Source organism: Salminus brasiliensis, chromosome 1 (assembly GCF_030463535.1).
Source record: "Salminus brasiliensis chromosome 1, fSalBra1.hap2, whole genome shotgun sequence".
NCBI classification, from domain to species: Eukaryota; Metazoa; Chordata; class Actinopteri; order Characiformes; family Bryconidae; genus Salminus; species Salminus brasiliensis.
The window spans coordinates 940,216-957,796 of NC_132878.1; the positions used below are offsets into that span (position 1 = coordinate 940,216).

The window sequence follows — 17,581 nt, forward strand, 5'->3', positions numbered from 1 at the left end:
TACACTTCTGACCCACCATCACATCTACAGTACACTCCTGACTGACCCACCATCACATCTACAGTACACTCCTGACTGACCCACCATCACATCTACAGTACACTCCTGACCCACCATCACATCTACAGTACACTCCTGACCACCTGGGTCCAAAACAGCAGCTGCTGTCAGTGTACATGAGTGTGGAGGGGTTCTCATTGTTTACATTGGGGGTCTTAGTTACAGTAGTAGTGTGTGAAACTACCTCCACCATGTTTGGAAGCTGTACTTTAGCCTGGCTAGCTCTCACTGTGAGCTGAAGCTGACCTGCTTTGATACTGTAGGAGTGAATTCCACAGTTCATCAAACAAACAATCACCATGAAACACACCGTTAGGGTACAGAAATGGTCTTCAGAGGGAATGTAGATGATTGGTGGAAAAACTGGTAGACTGTGTCGCTATGGCAACAAAAATAACCAAAATCTGGGGTTTTTTTCAAACCAAAAATCCATCTAACATTTTTCCTCCTCTACTGTCTGGGTTCCACACAGAGTTCTACACAGTCCTGCATATGTCAGTGCTCCCCCGATGACCTCCGCCTGATACCTTCAGCCAAACGTCACGGCCTAGTAAAGAGAACAGCTGCTGAATAACTCCTCTGAAAATAGAATAGAGTCCGGCAGCTGTTCCTGAACTCCTCTGCTCAGGAGCTGATCAGAACAGTCAACCGCTGAATCCGGAACTCCTACTAAACTAAAGCAGCAGCCCTGACGGAAAAGCACTGGTTTACTTCATGTTCTAGATTCTCCCAAATAATCAAAACATCCAGCGTTTAGGTTTTATATTGGAGCTACGAGGAGAATGTAGCTAATATCTGATGAATTAGCATCATGCTAACTTTTACCTCAGACCTGTTCCAGTGTTTTCTACAGGGGCTGGTTTAGCTGATCAACCAGTATGACCAGCTTGGTTAACCAGTACTGGGGCAGGTTTTTCTCTTGGATCACTTTTCAACCATCAAAAACCAGCACAGACCATCTTAAACCAGCTTACCAGCAATGACTTCACTAAAGCAGCTAAAAGGCAGTGTTAATGCTTTACAACACACAAATTAGCTTTATGCTAACTGTGAGCAACATCTCTGGTTTGAGGCTAGTGTGTGTGTAAGATATGTAGCTAGCTAGTTACCATGCTACTTCATGGGGTATTGGCTAGGTGTATGAGCATCATAGCATAAACAAAGACAGCACTATTGTAGCCAATTAACAATATTTATACTTTATAAAAAATCAATTTAGCATAATTTTAGCTGAAATTACTTAACTGGCCCACTTTAAGTAGCGCACCAGTGCTAGCTAACTTCTTAGCTACATTAGCCTGAAGGAGTTAAACAGCTTTAAACCATCTATAAAAGGTTGAGAACAATGACAGAATAAATCAATAATACACAAAGTTCCAGTTTTTATTGAAATCTCTATAAACAATGTACATAATTATATGAAGGTCTGTACAAAGAGCTTTAAGGAGGAATATATATGTGCATAACTAACTCAAGAAGTTCAGTGAACACCCAACTTATCCGCTGGTTCGAACATTAACCCCAGCTGAGCGTAACGTGGCCTTCACACGAGGCAGCACAGCAGACACTGAGCAGCAGCCTCGTCAGGAGAGCTGCTGAAGATCTCTCCCACAGGGCTGGAGCTCGTCATCACACAAACTGATGGAGATTAGAAACTGAAAAAATTAGGAAGGAGAAAAACCACCCTCCACAACTAACGCTTCAACTTTACCACAGTCTGTTTATGTCCTGTCCGTCAAGTCCATTAATGTAAAAAAGAAACAGCATGAAGGAGAACCAATGGGGAAAACATAGTACAGATTAAAGTCAACTTTGGCAATGGGAAAACGGTTTATACAGAGGCTGTGACCGCGGGGAACCCTTTACAAGGGGCTGACATTTTACTGCATTAAGGACAAACACAGAAGAAAGGCGAGGGCTTCTTAGCCCAGTGAAGAGGCCAATCTTTGGGCAGCAAAAGCATGAATCCAGGTCAGGTGCAGGTGATCGCAGGTCCTTTATCCACAGTGACCGAAGAACCCTTACATACAACAGCCAGTCATCTGCAAAAGAAATGCATGATGGGTTAAAACCAAGTATTACAATTAGAGTCGTAAAAAAATGAGCTTCATATAAACATGCATATAGTACACACGCTTATTCTGACAGACTGTAATACACTACAGGAAGCGTAGGGGGCGCTCTATAATGCTCTATAATGATCATATGATCCACACGCTCATTCTGACTGACTGTAATACACTACAGGAAGTGTAGGGGGCGCTCTATAATGCTCTATAATGATCATATGATCCACACGCTCATTCTGACAGACTGTAATACACTACAGGAAGCGTAGGGGGCGCTCTATAATGCTCTATAATGTTCATATGATCCACATGCTCATTCTGACAGACTGTAATACACTACAGGAAGCGTAGGGGGTGCTCTATAATGCTCTATAATGTTCATATGATCCACACGCTCACTCTGACAGACTGTAATACACTACAGGAAGCGTAGGAGGCGCTCTATAATGCTCTATAATGATCATATGATCCACACGCTCATTCTGACAGACTGTAATACACTACAGGAAGCGTAGGGGGCGCTCTATAATGCTCTATAATGTTCATATGATCCACATGCTCATTCTGACAGACTGTAATACACTACAGGAAGCGTAGGGGGTGCTCTATAATGCTCTATAATGTTCATATGATCCACACGCTCATTCTGACAGACTGTAATACACTACAGGAAGCGTAGGGGGCGCTCTATAATGCTCATGTTGGTCATTCTCATGTTAACTCACCCTGCTGGAGATTTACCAGCGGCGGTAGCTGGTGGCTTGGCGCGGGTGGGGTGGTGCTTTGTGGCGGAGTGTCTGCAGATTCCTGTATTTGGACATAATGCTCTGGCTTTTCCTGAACACAGGCTTCTGATGGAGGGGTGGACGAGGAACGATGGTGGCCTTGAAGAAAAGAGAAAACACCAAACCTTAATCTTCAAATAAATTAAACACTGATTATACGTACAGAAGAACTTTATTCGGCCTGTTAAATTTAACATGCAGTGGCTTAAACTGTGACACTTCACCTCGTTAGAGTTAACCCGGCCCGCTGTACATACACACTGTATTGAATTAAAACTAGAAACCCTCCATCAAAACACCATGTGATCAGAAGCACAAGCATTCAGTTAGTCTCGGCTGGATCTGCAGAAACACAAACACTCTGCAGACCATCTTCAGTCCCGTCCTTCTTAAAGGAGCCTCCTGCTTTCGAGTTGGCCCCTGGTGCACTGGAAGAAGAATACCAACACTCACCATTAATGGTCTCCTGAAGATTCCATCAGGACATGGACCCTTCCGAAACCCGAGGTTAGGACGCATTCCAGGTTTCTACACAAAAACCCAAGATGTAGAATTAAGATCATAAACTGTTCTGCAGTCAGAATTTGGGTGGGTCATTCAGTAGGAGGCCAATGTTGTTGAGTTTACCTGAAAAGGACCGGGTTTCCTGAACGGTTTTCCAGGGCCATCTGGAAGCCTACCATCATTAAAAAAGGGGGGTGGCAGAGTAGTAAGCATGAGATTCGGGGAAGAACGGGGAAATGGTCACAAATATAGAACTGGGTAAAAATGTGAGACTTACCGCCGTTCTACTTTCTGGACATGTGGAGAACATCTCATGTTATGCAGTTTACCAAAACGCTCACTCAGAGTTAGGCTCTCTCTCGAGCTTGAGTTGTCTGAGAAAATAGCAGAGAGACATGTTTGAGTATCGTTGATCAATTCAGAGCCAATTCATCAATCATGCGATCAGTTAAATGATGATAATACCAGCTAGCAAAACAAACCTATCTGCACTATACGGACAAAAATATTGGGACACCTTCTCAGTCAGGATGTTTGATGGCCTCCACCTCAAAATGAAAGTATTGACAGTTCCACTGTGCTGGGGGTCTATATACCCCTCTAGACTAGGCCTGGCATTCTATTGGAAACACTTCTCTACAGGGACTAGACTAGGACTAGGACTTCAAGTACGGCTCGGCTCGACCCGCCATCCCTCAAAATCCGCGGAAGACAAGCGTCCAGGCTTTTTTCTGTCCTGGCACCAAAGTGGTGGAACGAACTTCCCCTGGGTGTCCGAACTGCCGAGTCCCTCGCTGTCTTCAAACGCAGACTGAAGACCCACCTCTTCCGAGAATACTTGGACGAATATAGTACTATGGTCGCCTTATTGACTTGTGTTTAGTAATGTCTAAAGTTTAGAGGTATCTTTGAACTATTAGTCTATTCTAACTAGGTTTAAACGAGGTTTTCTTGAGTAAATAGTAAAGCACTTTGTAAGTCGCTCTGGATAAGTAAATGTAATGTAAATGTAGGACTAGTGTTCACATATGTCCGCATTTAAGGTGTACATAACCAAATGTCCCATCATATCTGACCTGCAGAAGTTTGCGATGGTTCGTGTACTTTCCCATTTCTAACAAGAGCTGTTGAACATCATCAAACTCAATCATTACCAGACTTATTCTTGGATGTCCTGCTCCTCCAGTGAGAGCTGTCTTTGGGGCTAGAACTTGGTCTAGCTCCAGCCTCCCAATGGGAAACCACAACAAGGTCACGTGTCAGCTGTCTCTCTATAGGCGAAGAGCTGGAAAGGGCAAGTGAGGCAAATAGTGAGTTAAACAGTCCGGAAGGAAGAGGGATCATCAAACCGTAGACACTGCAGGTATACTGAGAAATCAGAAATAGGATAGAACACATGCAAATTTAAAAATTAAGACGAGCAGTAGACCTTCTTCATGAACTGAGGTGCAAGAGAGCAATGATCAGTCAAACAATTACTCAAATCACAAACAGTCCTCCAAAACCAAACGTTACTGTAAAAAGGCGGCAAATAACCAAAGATGGATCGCTGCCATGGGTACTTACAGCAAAGCAAGCCCATCATCTCCATGCTTCAGTTTGAATTGGTAGATTAGTTTTCTCTGATTCACTCTGGCGCTTAATGGTTTTCCTTGCTCTAATGTGAGTAACTGACTTTGGTGAACCAAACGAGAAGACCGTGGATAGGCCTGGATCTGAGAGACACTCTTGTCTGGGCTCCTAATAATCTGTGGTCCATCTTTCCCTCGATTTCCCATCCGTTTCCTCTCCCCTTATCCTTTTCTTCTTGATTTGAAGTTGCAATGGTACCTGGTCCAAATCACCACTAGCATGGCCATCAAGTATACACAGCATCCCTCCCATTGGATTTCCAACATTTATGGTACAGCTCAAGACAGATTGAGGGCATTTGGACTGGAGGAGCTAAGCTGAAGACCTCTCAAACAGCATCTCAGGATCTTTTCAAATTTGGTCAATTTTCACTTTGCTTTATTTGAGCAAAAGATCTGCACCGTTTTACATCAGGCTGGAGAAACTCTTATGTAGACGCACGTTTGGATGGAGCATACCACATTCTAAATTGCAAAGGTTAAAACGGCTTCAACACTTCTTCAAATGGTAGTCATGAGGTAAATGCCTTCCAAAATTAGAACATCCAGCTCCAAGGATGTCAAAAGACATGACCGTTCAGGACAGGGAAGCAGTAGACTTATCTTCTGACCAGCTCTACCGGCTATCGTCACAAACACTGGGCAACAGCGTGGCACTGGATCCAGCAAGTCTCTCCTTAACTTCACTCTGATCCCTTCCCTGAAGCCTGGGTTAATAACCACAGTGCTGACAGACGTGCAGAAGAGATTAAAATCATCACCACCACAATCATCATCATCATCATCATCATCTAGAGTCAGGAGAAGTTGAAGACACTTTGTCTTGGCTCCAATGATTCCTCTTTGTGCCATTCTTAACGCCTGCGGGCATGCTGGCTTGTCTGTCTGGTCTTGCAAGATGGTTACGCCACATCTTCATAAAGCCTAGAGCACTCCCGCTGGCCTGGTATGCAGGAGCCACCATCAAATGACTTCATTTGCCAAGCCTTCCATTTGACTAGGGGGGGTAGAGTCAGAATCAATCAGGGGTCACTTCATCCTTGGTAACGTCAATCAACTGAACGGCTGGAATTCCAATTCCGGCATCCTCAGGCCTGTATTTTTTTTTTTTTCAGGGCACACCTTCAAGTTTTGTCCTCGGGACAATTCCTGGACGACTGTTGCTTGCCATATTGAACTGGTGTTGCGTAATCACCTAATCTGATCTATCGTTCAGGCGAAAGAGACGAAGTTCAACCTTTGTTGACAAAGTGGGAGAGGCCTTCATTCTGCAAAACTGGAAGACGGGTGTTTTTTAATCTTTCCTCCCTGGTTTGCCCTTAAAAGAGCTTTTAGACTTCCCCGATTAGGTCACCTTGGCTTTGGATATGACAGCGATTGGCGGGATCATGGGACACCTCGGGTTTTTCTGAAGTGGTTTGAATAAGACCATACTTCTGGGAATTTTCAGAATCCCCTAGGCAACCCCCTTAGATATGCCTGGGTTAACCTTGTTAAGGACTGACATTCTGGGCAAGGACAAAGGGGTAATATATCTTAGATGATTCTGATGAGGAGTGAAATAGCCTTTAAGTTTCTCTTTTTCTCATGTGAACAGAGGGTGATGCCCTTTGGTGAAAGCAGTGCCACTGACAAACAGGAAGCTTGACCTTCTAACCATCACGCGCCCATTGCCACAGTATGAGGGATGATACCGTACCTGTGTGCTCTTACAGAGCGGCGGGATTCCACCTGTGTCTCAGAGTCCCTTTCAGGATCAGCCGATTTGGAATCCATGTCGGAGGGTGGCTTTCTCGGCCCAGGTCTCTTCACACTTTTCTTCAGTGGGACCTTGGAGCGACTTTGAGCTCCAGTGGACTCCTCCTCGTCGTCGTCGTCATCATCATCCTCATCATCATCATCATCATCATCCTCCTCCTCCTCCTCATCATGATGATGATCTTTTGACGTCTTCTGTTCCTTGGTCTTCTGCACCTTGTCTGTAAGCCTTGGCCTTGGAGGTGGTATTTTAAAGCGTGCTACAGATTCTGCTCTGAACTTGCGCCCCTTCAGGAGCCGAGATTTGTCCTTGAGGGACAGGCTGCGACCTCCGAAACCCCTGGGGGGCAGCGGCCGAACTGACAGCTCCCTGTGGAAGCGCTTGGGTGGTCCGTGCTCAACATCCGTAGACGACGGAGGACGTCCAAGCCTCTTCAATGGACGTACAGGGGGCCTGTCCTGAGGACGTGGCGGTTGATGGAATCTGGAAGACGAATCAGAGGAAGAGGGCGGTCCTGCTTTCCATGAGGGCGATCTGAAAGGGGGGCGGGTGTGGGGGTTACCCCCTTCCCGGTGTGCCCAATCTGGGTCATGGTGCCCAGGCCTCTCCCTTCCTCGTGCCCTTCCAAACTCTCCATGCTGTTTCCGTGGATCTCTCTCTGCAGACCACCTGCATACCCATCACAAACAATACAAACATGAGGGTTATAACGCCAGCTTCCTGCTGCTTTAGCAGGGTAGGACATTTACTTCACTGATTTAGGGGTGCTTAACTTCAATTATGCTACATCCAGCCCCTCCCCTGCTGAATGCCATGACACCCATGGGCTCAAAAACTCCTATAAAAGCTTCAAAAGGGTATAACATTTGCTCCACATTGACTTTGAATGACTTTAAATGGACTCGAGGTGAGACTTTAACATGAGGCGAGATTAACAATTTAGCTTCTCCTGCAATCTTTACCCCCAGCGAAGAGCATGAGGTAAAGGCGGGACAGAAGTTGCGCTGGTGTTAACTTATCTCCCTGTGATGTTGACTTTTGAACCTAACACTTCTGTGCATATTCAAATTGGCCCTCGTATCTCTATTCAATTCACCCGGCCTGTACGGCTTCATTCCTGTACCTCTCTGGATATGAGCTCCTCTCATGAAACTCTCTGGGCTTCCTCAGGGGTGAGCCAGAGAACCTAGCATCCCCATTGGGGTGATGGAAGCCCCCTGGGCTGTTCCAACGATGCCCTCCACGAGTTGGGCGGTTGAAGGGCCTCTCAGGACCCCAGCTCCTGCTCTCCTGCTCCTGGGCAGGGCTTCGGTGTCGCTGAGGGGGTCTATAGTTACTGTGGGGGGAAGGACCCCTCCGGTCTGAAGGAGGGCCATGAAAGTGACGGGGCGAAGAGGAAACATGGCCAGAGTGGTTCCCATGAAAGGGTGGAGGCCTGTGTTGGCCTGGGGGTCCATGTGAGGGACCATGAGGGGACATCCTGTGTTGGACCGGTGGGGGGCGGTTTGAACGGGGTGGGGAAAGCCTCCTTCTGCCCCGTTGAGAATCCTGCGAGCCGGCGTATGGCCTGAAGTTGTCCTGGTTTTGCGACATCCAATGTCGCTCCCTGGGTTCTCCCATTAGAGGTGGTCTCTTGTTGTACGGGTGAGGCCCTCCACTGTTCTCTCTCCAGCTTGGAGGTGCCTTACCTGAGGGGCCTCGAAATCCCCTCTGACTCCTGGAAGAGGGGCCAAATCGCTCACCATGGTGCTCACTGTGGTAACCATCTGAGAAGGGCCTAAAAAAGCAAAAAGACAAAAACCCAAGAACGTGAGATGGTGCTGGACACTCTCATACTACTTAACAGTAAGGAATTGAACCAATGTACACTGACGGTGAAAAACTAACCTCGGTTTAGACCGCGGAGAACCTGAGCGAGGTCTCACCATGTCTGGGTCAGTTAACCACCTGGAAAACAAGCAAATTAAAATAAGATATATTTCCATGTTTAAATGAGGAATTTAACAGTTTAACAGTAACCAGACAAGACAAAGATGTTTGGAGTAGTTGCGAGGCATTCTACCCCAAGGGCACTGCAGCATCTGTTAAGCATGGTGGGGGTTGTATCATACTATGGGGCTGTTTAGCTGCTGGCGGAATAACTAGGGAGAAGGGATACCTCAGAAAATACACCTGCGATCTGATTTTTCACATTTGGGAGTGAAACTCGTTCCATAGATCAGCAATAAAGTTTTAAGGGGTGGTAATAATCAGATCTACAGACCTATAACGCCATTCTGACTAGTCACATTATCAGGACGACACATCCTTCCTATAATACTGACTAGTCATAAGTTACCATTGTTTTACATGAAATTTCTCTCAACTGTCACTATATTATAAGTAAAACCAGTTATAGTACAGTAGTTTATATTACTATTACTAGTATATATTACTTCTATTTTACAAATATATTGAAAATATTGTAGTTCTGAGAGCTGAAATACAGTTTTTAAACAATATGCAGATATGAATGGCCAGACCGATCTGAATATATTTAAAAAATTCACACACACACACACACACACACACACACACACACACACTGCTTAATTTAGATTTAGAATCCATATTTTATACAGTTCACAGGGAGTAGTGTGTAATTTGGGATCACGCCTCTGTTTACTTCCTTCCTCGTGGTGTTTTGATGGAACAGAGGAAGGGAAATCTCGGTCTTTAAAGAGGTCTGGACCCCTGCGGACGAAGCCCTAATTCTACATATCTGCAGGTGGAGTTTTTACCAGTACAAATGCTATTATAGATACTCAGAATTAGACAAAGGATGTCATCCAGGTGATGAGACCGGTCGGACGGGTTTGTATATCTGATTATTCCTGGTAGAAACTGCAATGGTCCGTCAGCCTCTCTTCTAGTGAGAGCTACAGTACAGAGATCCGAAATGTGACCATCACTTAACCATAAAAGAACATGAGGGGTCAAGCTGAAGGAAGAGTAAACAAAATAATAATTATAATAAATTAATAAAGTACTAAAAAAGTGTCTACAAAACAACAGAACAGATCATGTTTTAATGAACCACGACAAGCAGATAGTTCAGTATTTTACAGAGAAAGACACTCAGGCCCAGCTGTAAATGAAAGTAAAGGTGAGTATAGTATAGTAGGTATAGTATAGTAGGTATAGTATAGTTAGTATAGTAGGTATAGTACAGTAAGTATAGTATAGTTAGTAAGTATAGTATGTATAGTATAGTAAGTATAGTATAGTATAGTAAGCAAAGTATAGTATAGTAAGTATAGTAGGTATAGTATAGTAGGTATAGTAAGTAAAGTATAGTAGGTATAGTATAGTAAGTATAGTATAGTAGGTATAGTAAGTAAAGTATAGTAGGCATAGTATAGTAAGTATAGTATAGTAAGTATAGCATAGTAAGTATAGTATAGTATGTATAGTAGGTATAGTATAGTAGGTATAGTATAGTAAGTATAGTATAGTAGGTACAGTATAGTAAGTAAAGTAGGTATAATATAGTATAGTATAGTAGGTATAGTATAGTAGGTATAGTATAGTAAGTAAAGTATAGTAGGTATAATATAGTAAGTATAGTATAGTATAATATAGTAGGTATAGTATAGTAGGTACAGTATAGTATAGTAAGTAAAGTATAGTAGGTATAATATAGTAAGTATAGTATAAGTATAGTAGGTATAGTATAGTAGGTATAGTATAGGTATAGTAGGTATAGTATAGTATAATATAGTAGGTATAGTATAGTAGGTACAGTACAGTATAGTAAGTAAAGTATAGTAGGTATAATATAGTAAGTATAGTATAAGTATAGTAGGTATAGTATAGGTATAGTAGGTATAGTATAGTATATATAGTATAGTAGGTATAGTATAGTATAGTAGGTATAGTTTAGTAAGTATAGTATAGTAGGTATAGTATGTATAGTATAGTAAGTATAGTTTAGTAAGTATAGTATAGTAGGTATAGTATGTATAGTATAGTATGTATAGTATAGTAAGTATAGTATAGTATAATATAGTAGGTATAGTATAGTAGGTACAGTATAGTAGGTATAGTATAGTATAGTAGGTATAGTATAGTATATATAGTATAGTAGGTATAGTATAGTATAGTAGGTATAGTATAGTATAGTATAGTAGGTATAGTATATATAGTATAGTAGGTATAGTAGGTATAGTATATATAGTATAGTAGGTATAGTATAGTAGGTACAGTATAGTAAGTATAGTTTAGTAAGTATAGTAGGTATAGTATGTATAGTATAGTACAGTATAGTAGGTATAGTATAGTATGTATAGTATAGTATGTATAGTACAGTACAGTATATCTCTCGGCTCAGTAAACCAGTGTAAATAGGACTGTGTGTAGTCCAGACACGTTTCCCTCCTCTATTAAAGCAGGTACAGACCCCAAACAGACCCCAAACAGACCCACAGCAGAGCAGCTGCGACTCCCTGAATTACATAAAGAGAGCAGAGAGCTTATTAAAGTGCTTGATGTCTAAAGTGAAATCTACAGTCATCATCCAGGTGGAGCAGAGGGACACAAACAAGCCTCCAGCGACTCCAGCTAGCCTAGCTTAGCCAACTCCAGCCCCCAAACGACTACACATTTCGACACAAAGCTCACAGTTTAACCCCACTTTAGCCCTAAATCACCTACACAATCTTTAATAACTCAAATCACGTTCAGAGAATAAACTTATGACCGTCATAAAACTAGGATAGCTACTCACCCAAATATGTCCTCGAAACCGCCGCTAGCCAGCAGCTAACAAGCTAGCCTAGCAAACTACTGCGACTCGCAGCCTACAAACTCGACGGTGTTCGCGTGGGTTTATGAAATTAAACAGAAATTAAAGAGTTAATAATTACAAGTATAATTAATATTAACACTTAATAATAACTCGACCAGCGCGTCCTCCCACAGCTCATCCTGCGTCGCCAGCGATAAAGCGCCGTTAGCGAGCTGCGCTAAGCTAAGCTATGAAGAACACGAAGAGCAGCTGCATCCGGGGAAGCGGCGGCGAGTGATAGGGGGTGTGGCTGAGGCCGGTCTCAGATCAGTCTCGCGCTTTCTGTGTGAACACGGGGAGGCGCGGCAGAGCGGCGCAGGCTGATCTCAGAGCAGTGTGACAGGGGCGGAGCGGAGAACAGCTGAACACACAGATCAACCTTCACCTGCTGTCCTCCGTCACTCAGAGAGAGCCTTAAAATACACGCGGAGAGAGATTACAGCGGTCTGCTCACTGTCCGGACTCCCGTATCTCACACTGCTCCCCTCACCTCAACTACTGTCTAACTACACTCAACCACTCACCTCAACTACACACCTTAACTACTGTCTAACTACACTCAACCACTCACCTCAACTACACACCTTAACTACTGTCTAACTACACTCAACCACTCACCTCAACTACACACCTTAACTACTGTCTAACTACACTCAACCACTCACCTCAACTACACACCTTAACTACTGTCTAACTACACTCAACCACTCACCTCAACTACACACCTTAACTACTGTCTAACTACACTCAACTACTCACCTCAACTACTCACCTCAACTACTGTCTAACTACACTCAACTACACACCTCAACTACTCACCTCAACTACTGTCTAACTACACTCAACTACTCACCTCAACTACACACCTCAACTACTCACCTCAACTACACACCTTAACTACTGTCTAACTACACTCAACCACTCACCTCAACTACACACCTTAACTACTGTCTAACTACACTCAACTACACACCTCAACTACTCACTTCAACTACTGTCTAACTACACTCAACTACTCACCTCAACTACTCACTTCAACTACTGTCTAACTACGCTCAACCACTCACCTCAACTACTTACCTTAACCACTCACCTCAACTACACACCTTAACTACTGTCTAACTACACTCAACTACTCACCTCAACTACTCACTTCAACTACTGTCTAACTACACTCAACTACTCACCTCAACTACTCACTTCAACTACTGTCTAACTACGCTCAACCACTCACCTCAACTACTTACCTTAACCACTCACCTCAACTACACACCTTAACTACTGTCTAACTACACTCAACTACTCACCTCAACTACACACCTTAACCACTCACCTCAACTACACACCTTAACTACTCACCTTAACTACTTACCCTAATTCCTCACCTTAACTACTGTCTAACTACACTCAACTACTCACCTCAACTACACAACTTAACTACACACCTCAACTACTTACCTTAACCACTCACCTCAACTACACACCTTAACTACACACCTCAACTACTTACCTTAACCACTCACCTTAACTACACACCTCAACTACACACCTCAACCACTCACCTCAACTACACAACTTAACTACACAACTTAACTACACACCTCAACTACTCACCATAACTACTCACCTCAACTACACAACTTAACTACACACCTCAACTACTTACCTTAACTACTCACCTCAACTACACAACTTAACTACACACCTCAACTACTTACCTTAACTACTCACCTTAACTACACACCTCAACTACTTACCTTAACTACTCACCTTAACTACTTACCTTAACTACTCACCTCAACTACACAACTTAACTACACACCTCAACTACTTCCCTTAACTACTCACCTTAACTACACACCTCAACTACTCACCTCAACTACACACCTTAACTACACACCTCAACCACTCACCTCAACCACTCACCTCAACCACTCACCTCAACCACTCACCTCAACCACTCACCTCAACTACACACCTCAACTACACACCTCAACTACACACCTCAAACACTCACCTCAACTACACACCTCAACCACTCACCTCAACTACTCACCTCTACACACCTCAACTACACACCTCAACCACTCACCTCAACTACTCACCTTAACTACACACCTCAACTACACACCTCAACCACTCACCTCAACTACACACCTTAACTACACACCTCAACTACTCACCTTAACTACACACAACTACTCACCTTAACCACTCACCTCAACTACTCACCTCAACTACTCACCTTAACCACTCACCTCAACTACACACCTCAACTACTCACCTCAACTACACACCTCAACCACTCACCTCAACTACACACCTCAACCACTCACCTCAACCACTCACCTCAACTACTCACCTCAACCACTCACCTCAACTACACACCTCAACTACTCACCTCAACTACACACCTCAACCACTCACCTCAACTACACACCTCAACTACACACCTCAACCACTCACCTCAACCACTCACCTCAACTACTCACCTCAACCACTCACCTCAACTACACACCTCAACTACACACCTCAACTACACACCTCAACTACTCACCTCAACTACACACCTCAACTACTCACCTCAACTATCTATTATGATTCTGTAGTTTATTTATTAATGATGTTTATGAAGGTGCTGCATGTCAAAGTAGCACCCACATGAATGTCTACCAGGTTCCAAGGTTCCCCAGCAGAACATCGCCCAGAGTGTCTGACTGTCCCGACTGGCTTACCTTTGTAGGAGAGTACTGGATCACGTTCTCTAAGACTTCCAGGTCGTTTGTGAGTTAAACCAGATGTCCACCCCAACCCGCTGATATGGACGCCCCTCCTCTGGAGGACACTGGGTCCTGGCTTAGGTCAATATAACGGTCTTAAAACAGGAGACCACCACTTAAAGCCCCCTCTCTGGAGGGCAGAGGAGTGCTCATTCCAGAGCGCCCTAATCGATCAGCACTCTGATAGGAGAGCCATCTGTTTCTTGACCAACAGTAACCTTCCAGCACACTCAGGTAACCCACATGGGACAAGGGACTGGAGCACTGGGCTACTGGTGACAGCACTGTGGGTTCGATAGCCCTCGAGCAAGGCCCTTCACCCACTCTGCTCCCGCTTACTCTGACTTGTTTAAGAAGTCGTATTAGTGTGGCCAGTAATTCGAAGTAGCCAGTGGAGTGAATTCTACAGTCCCGAGTGAGAGTCCCAGATGGTGCCCCGTCTATTCTGGTCATAACTAATCGAACCAGCAGTAATTCAGTAATAAATGAATAATATCAATAACTGGATCATTTAGCAATTAATAAATGCTTCCTGCCACACCTTCTTCCCATAGTGCATCCTAACACCATCCCCTGCCCACACAATGCCAAACTTCATCCATCAGAACACACCACCTTCTTCTATCACTCCATGGTCCAGCTATTAACGCTCAGAAGCTCCGAGACCTGGTTAAAACATCTGAAAAAGCCTTTGAAACGGTTAGGGAGTCAGAACTTTTGCACAGACCACGTTGGTGACTTTGCTGTTGGACTTTTGGTAGACAAGCAACATTAACAGTATCAAATGCAACACCCACCCGCGGCCTACAGCAGCAGTTAAAACAGAGAGTGAAAGTACAGTCGTCCAGATGAACAGGGAGGTTCATCAGTGTGGGACCACTCGCCTGTGAGACCCAGCATGTTTGAGAACGTTCTAGAGAAGATCGGCTCCTTCCCAGAACATCCACTCCTGGATGTTTCTTTAGTGTGACGGGGTGGTGTTATGAAGCTGGCTCTCCGATCTGCAGCACCACTTACATTATCTTCATCTACAGCGGCTCCTGTCTGCCCAGGGCTGGGTCTATCGGGCAGTGAGTGAACGGTCAGTTCTTGAAGGTGATGAAGCTAGGACAAATGGACGAGTGTAAGAATCTGAGACACTAGAACCAGACTGTGATGTTCTAGATAATGACTGGGTCAGAACATCTCCGGAACATCAGCAGGCAGGTCTTGTGGGGTGTTCAGTCTGGTATGCAGGGGTCAGTACCTACCAAAAGTGCTCCAAGGAAGGACATCTGGTGAACTAATGTTAATGTTAAACTAATGTTAGTCTTGGAGCCAGAGACCACAGCAGGACACCTTCAGAGGTCTTTTCAGAAGTGGAGTCCATGCCTAAAGGTCACAATATTAGGCATAGGGTATTCATGACTGGTGTATATTTGAGTCGTAAAATAAAGCGAATCTCCCCAAAGAAGACAGCGGAAGAGCAGCGTGAGGAGGGTTAGACCTGCTTTATTATTTTAACCGTAGCACGGCATTCATGCCAATGAGGACCCATGCACATCATCTACAGAAATTACATGTCAGAGTTACTGATACACTGCTTTACTCATAGAGGAGAAAAAGGATGAGACGCTAGGTTTCGCCCTCTTCTGACCTGATGTGGAAGATCCCTGCTGGTCCGTAGCATTTCAAGTAAACACTGTTGTTTTTTGGTACGCCCCCCTGCACTCCCAAATACAATCAGAACAGCAACAAACAGATTTCACTCATAAACCCACAGCAGCACTCCAGCACAGGTAACACACATTGAGCCTACTGTTACACAACAGTACAGCAGCTGTAAGGAGACCCCACTAATGTGCACATCTGGAGCTACTGCAGTGAGATCAGACAAGCTTTACAGAACACTGGGAAAACCCTCTTCAGCCCTAATGAGACACTGTAGCTCCGCCTCCTCAGTGTATATCACAATACCTACATTTAGAGTTATTAATATTCACCCTAATGAGAGACTGTAGCTCCTCCTCCTCAGTGTATATCACAATACCTACATTTAGAGCGTTATTAATATTCAGCCCTAATGAGAGACTGTAGCTCCGCCTCCTCAGTGTATATCACAATACCTACATTTAGAGTTATTAATATTCACCCTAATGAGAGACTGTAGCTCCTCCTCCTCAGTGTATATCACAATACCTACATTTAGAGCGTTATTAATATTCAGCCCTAATGAGAGACTGTAGCTCCGCCTCCTCAGTGTATATCACAATACCTACATTTAGAGCGTTACTAATATTCAGCCCTAATGAGAGACTGTAGCTCCGCCTCCTCAGTGTATATCACAATACCTACATTTAGAGTGTTATTAATATTCACTCTAATGAGAGACTGTAGCTCCGCCTCCTCAGTGTATATCACAATACCTACATTTAGAGCGTTATTAATATTCACCCTAATGAGAGACTGTAGCTCCGCCTCCTCAGTGTATATCACAATACCTACATTTAGAGCGTTATTAATATTCACCCTAATGAGAGACTGTAGCTCCTCCTCCTCAGTGTATATCACAATACCTACATTTAGAGCCTTATTAATATTCACCCTAATGAGAGACTGTAGCTCCGCCTCCTCAGTGTATATCACAATACCTACATTTAGAGCGTTATTAATATTCACCCTAATGAGAGACTGTAGCTCCTCCTCCTCAGTGTATATCACAATACCTACATTTAGAGCCTTATTAATATTCACCCTAATGAGAGACTGTAGCTCCTCCTCCTCAGTGTATATCACAATACCTACATTTAGAGCGTTATTAATATTCACCATAATGACAGACTGTAGCTCCGCCTCCTCAGTGTATATCACAATACCTACATTTAGAGCGTTATTAATATTCACCCTAATGAGAGACTGTAGCTCCTCCTCCTCAGTGTATATCACAATACCTACATTTAGAGCCTTATTAATATTCACCCTAATGAGAGACTGTAGCTCCTCCTCCTCAGTGTATATCACAATACCTACATTTAGAGCGTTATTAATATTCACCCTAATGAGAGACTGTAGCTCCGCCTCCTCAGTGTATATCACAATACCTACATTTAGAGCGTTATTAAAATAATTTTAAACAAGATAATATTAATGACGCTCTAAATGTAGGTATTGTGATATACACTGAGGAGG

General features: G+C 43.7%; 1 protein-coding gene across 1 annotated transcript; it reads right to left on the bottom strand.

Annotated features, from left to right (window-relative positions):
• Nucleotides 1-1,429: 1,429 nt before the first annotated feature.
• Nucleotides 1,430-11,816, bottom strand: LOC140564101 (uncharacterized). Its single transcript, XM_072689251.1, has 10 exons — nucleotides 11,574-11,816; nucleotides 8,696-8,755; nucleotides 7,932-8,585; nucleotides 6,749-7,477; nucleotides 4,573-4,703; nucleotides 3,696-3,792; nucleotides 3,542-3,590; nucleotides 3,368-3,442; nucleotides 2,855-3,013; nucleotides 1,430-2,102 (listed from the first exon to the last, which is right to left on the bottom strand). Exons 2-9 carry the CDS (start codon nucleotides 8,734-8,736, stop codon nucleotides 2,867-2,869), a joined length of 1,923 nt encoding a protein of 640 aa, XP_072545352.1. The 5' UTR covers nucleotides 8,737-8,755; nucleotides 11,574-11,816; the 3' UTR covers nucleotides 1,430-2,102; nucleotides 2,855-2,866.
• Nucleotides 11,817-17,581: the final 5,765 nt, after the last annotated feature.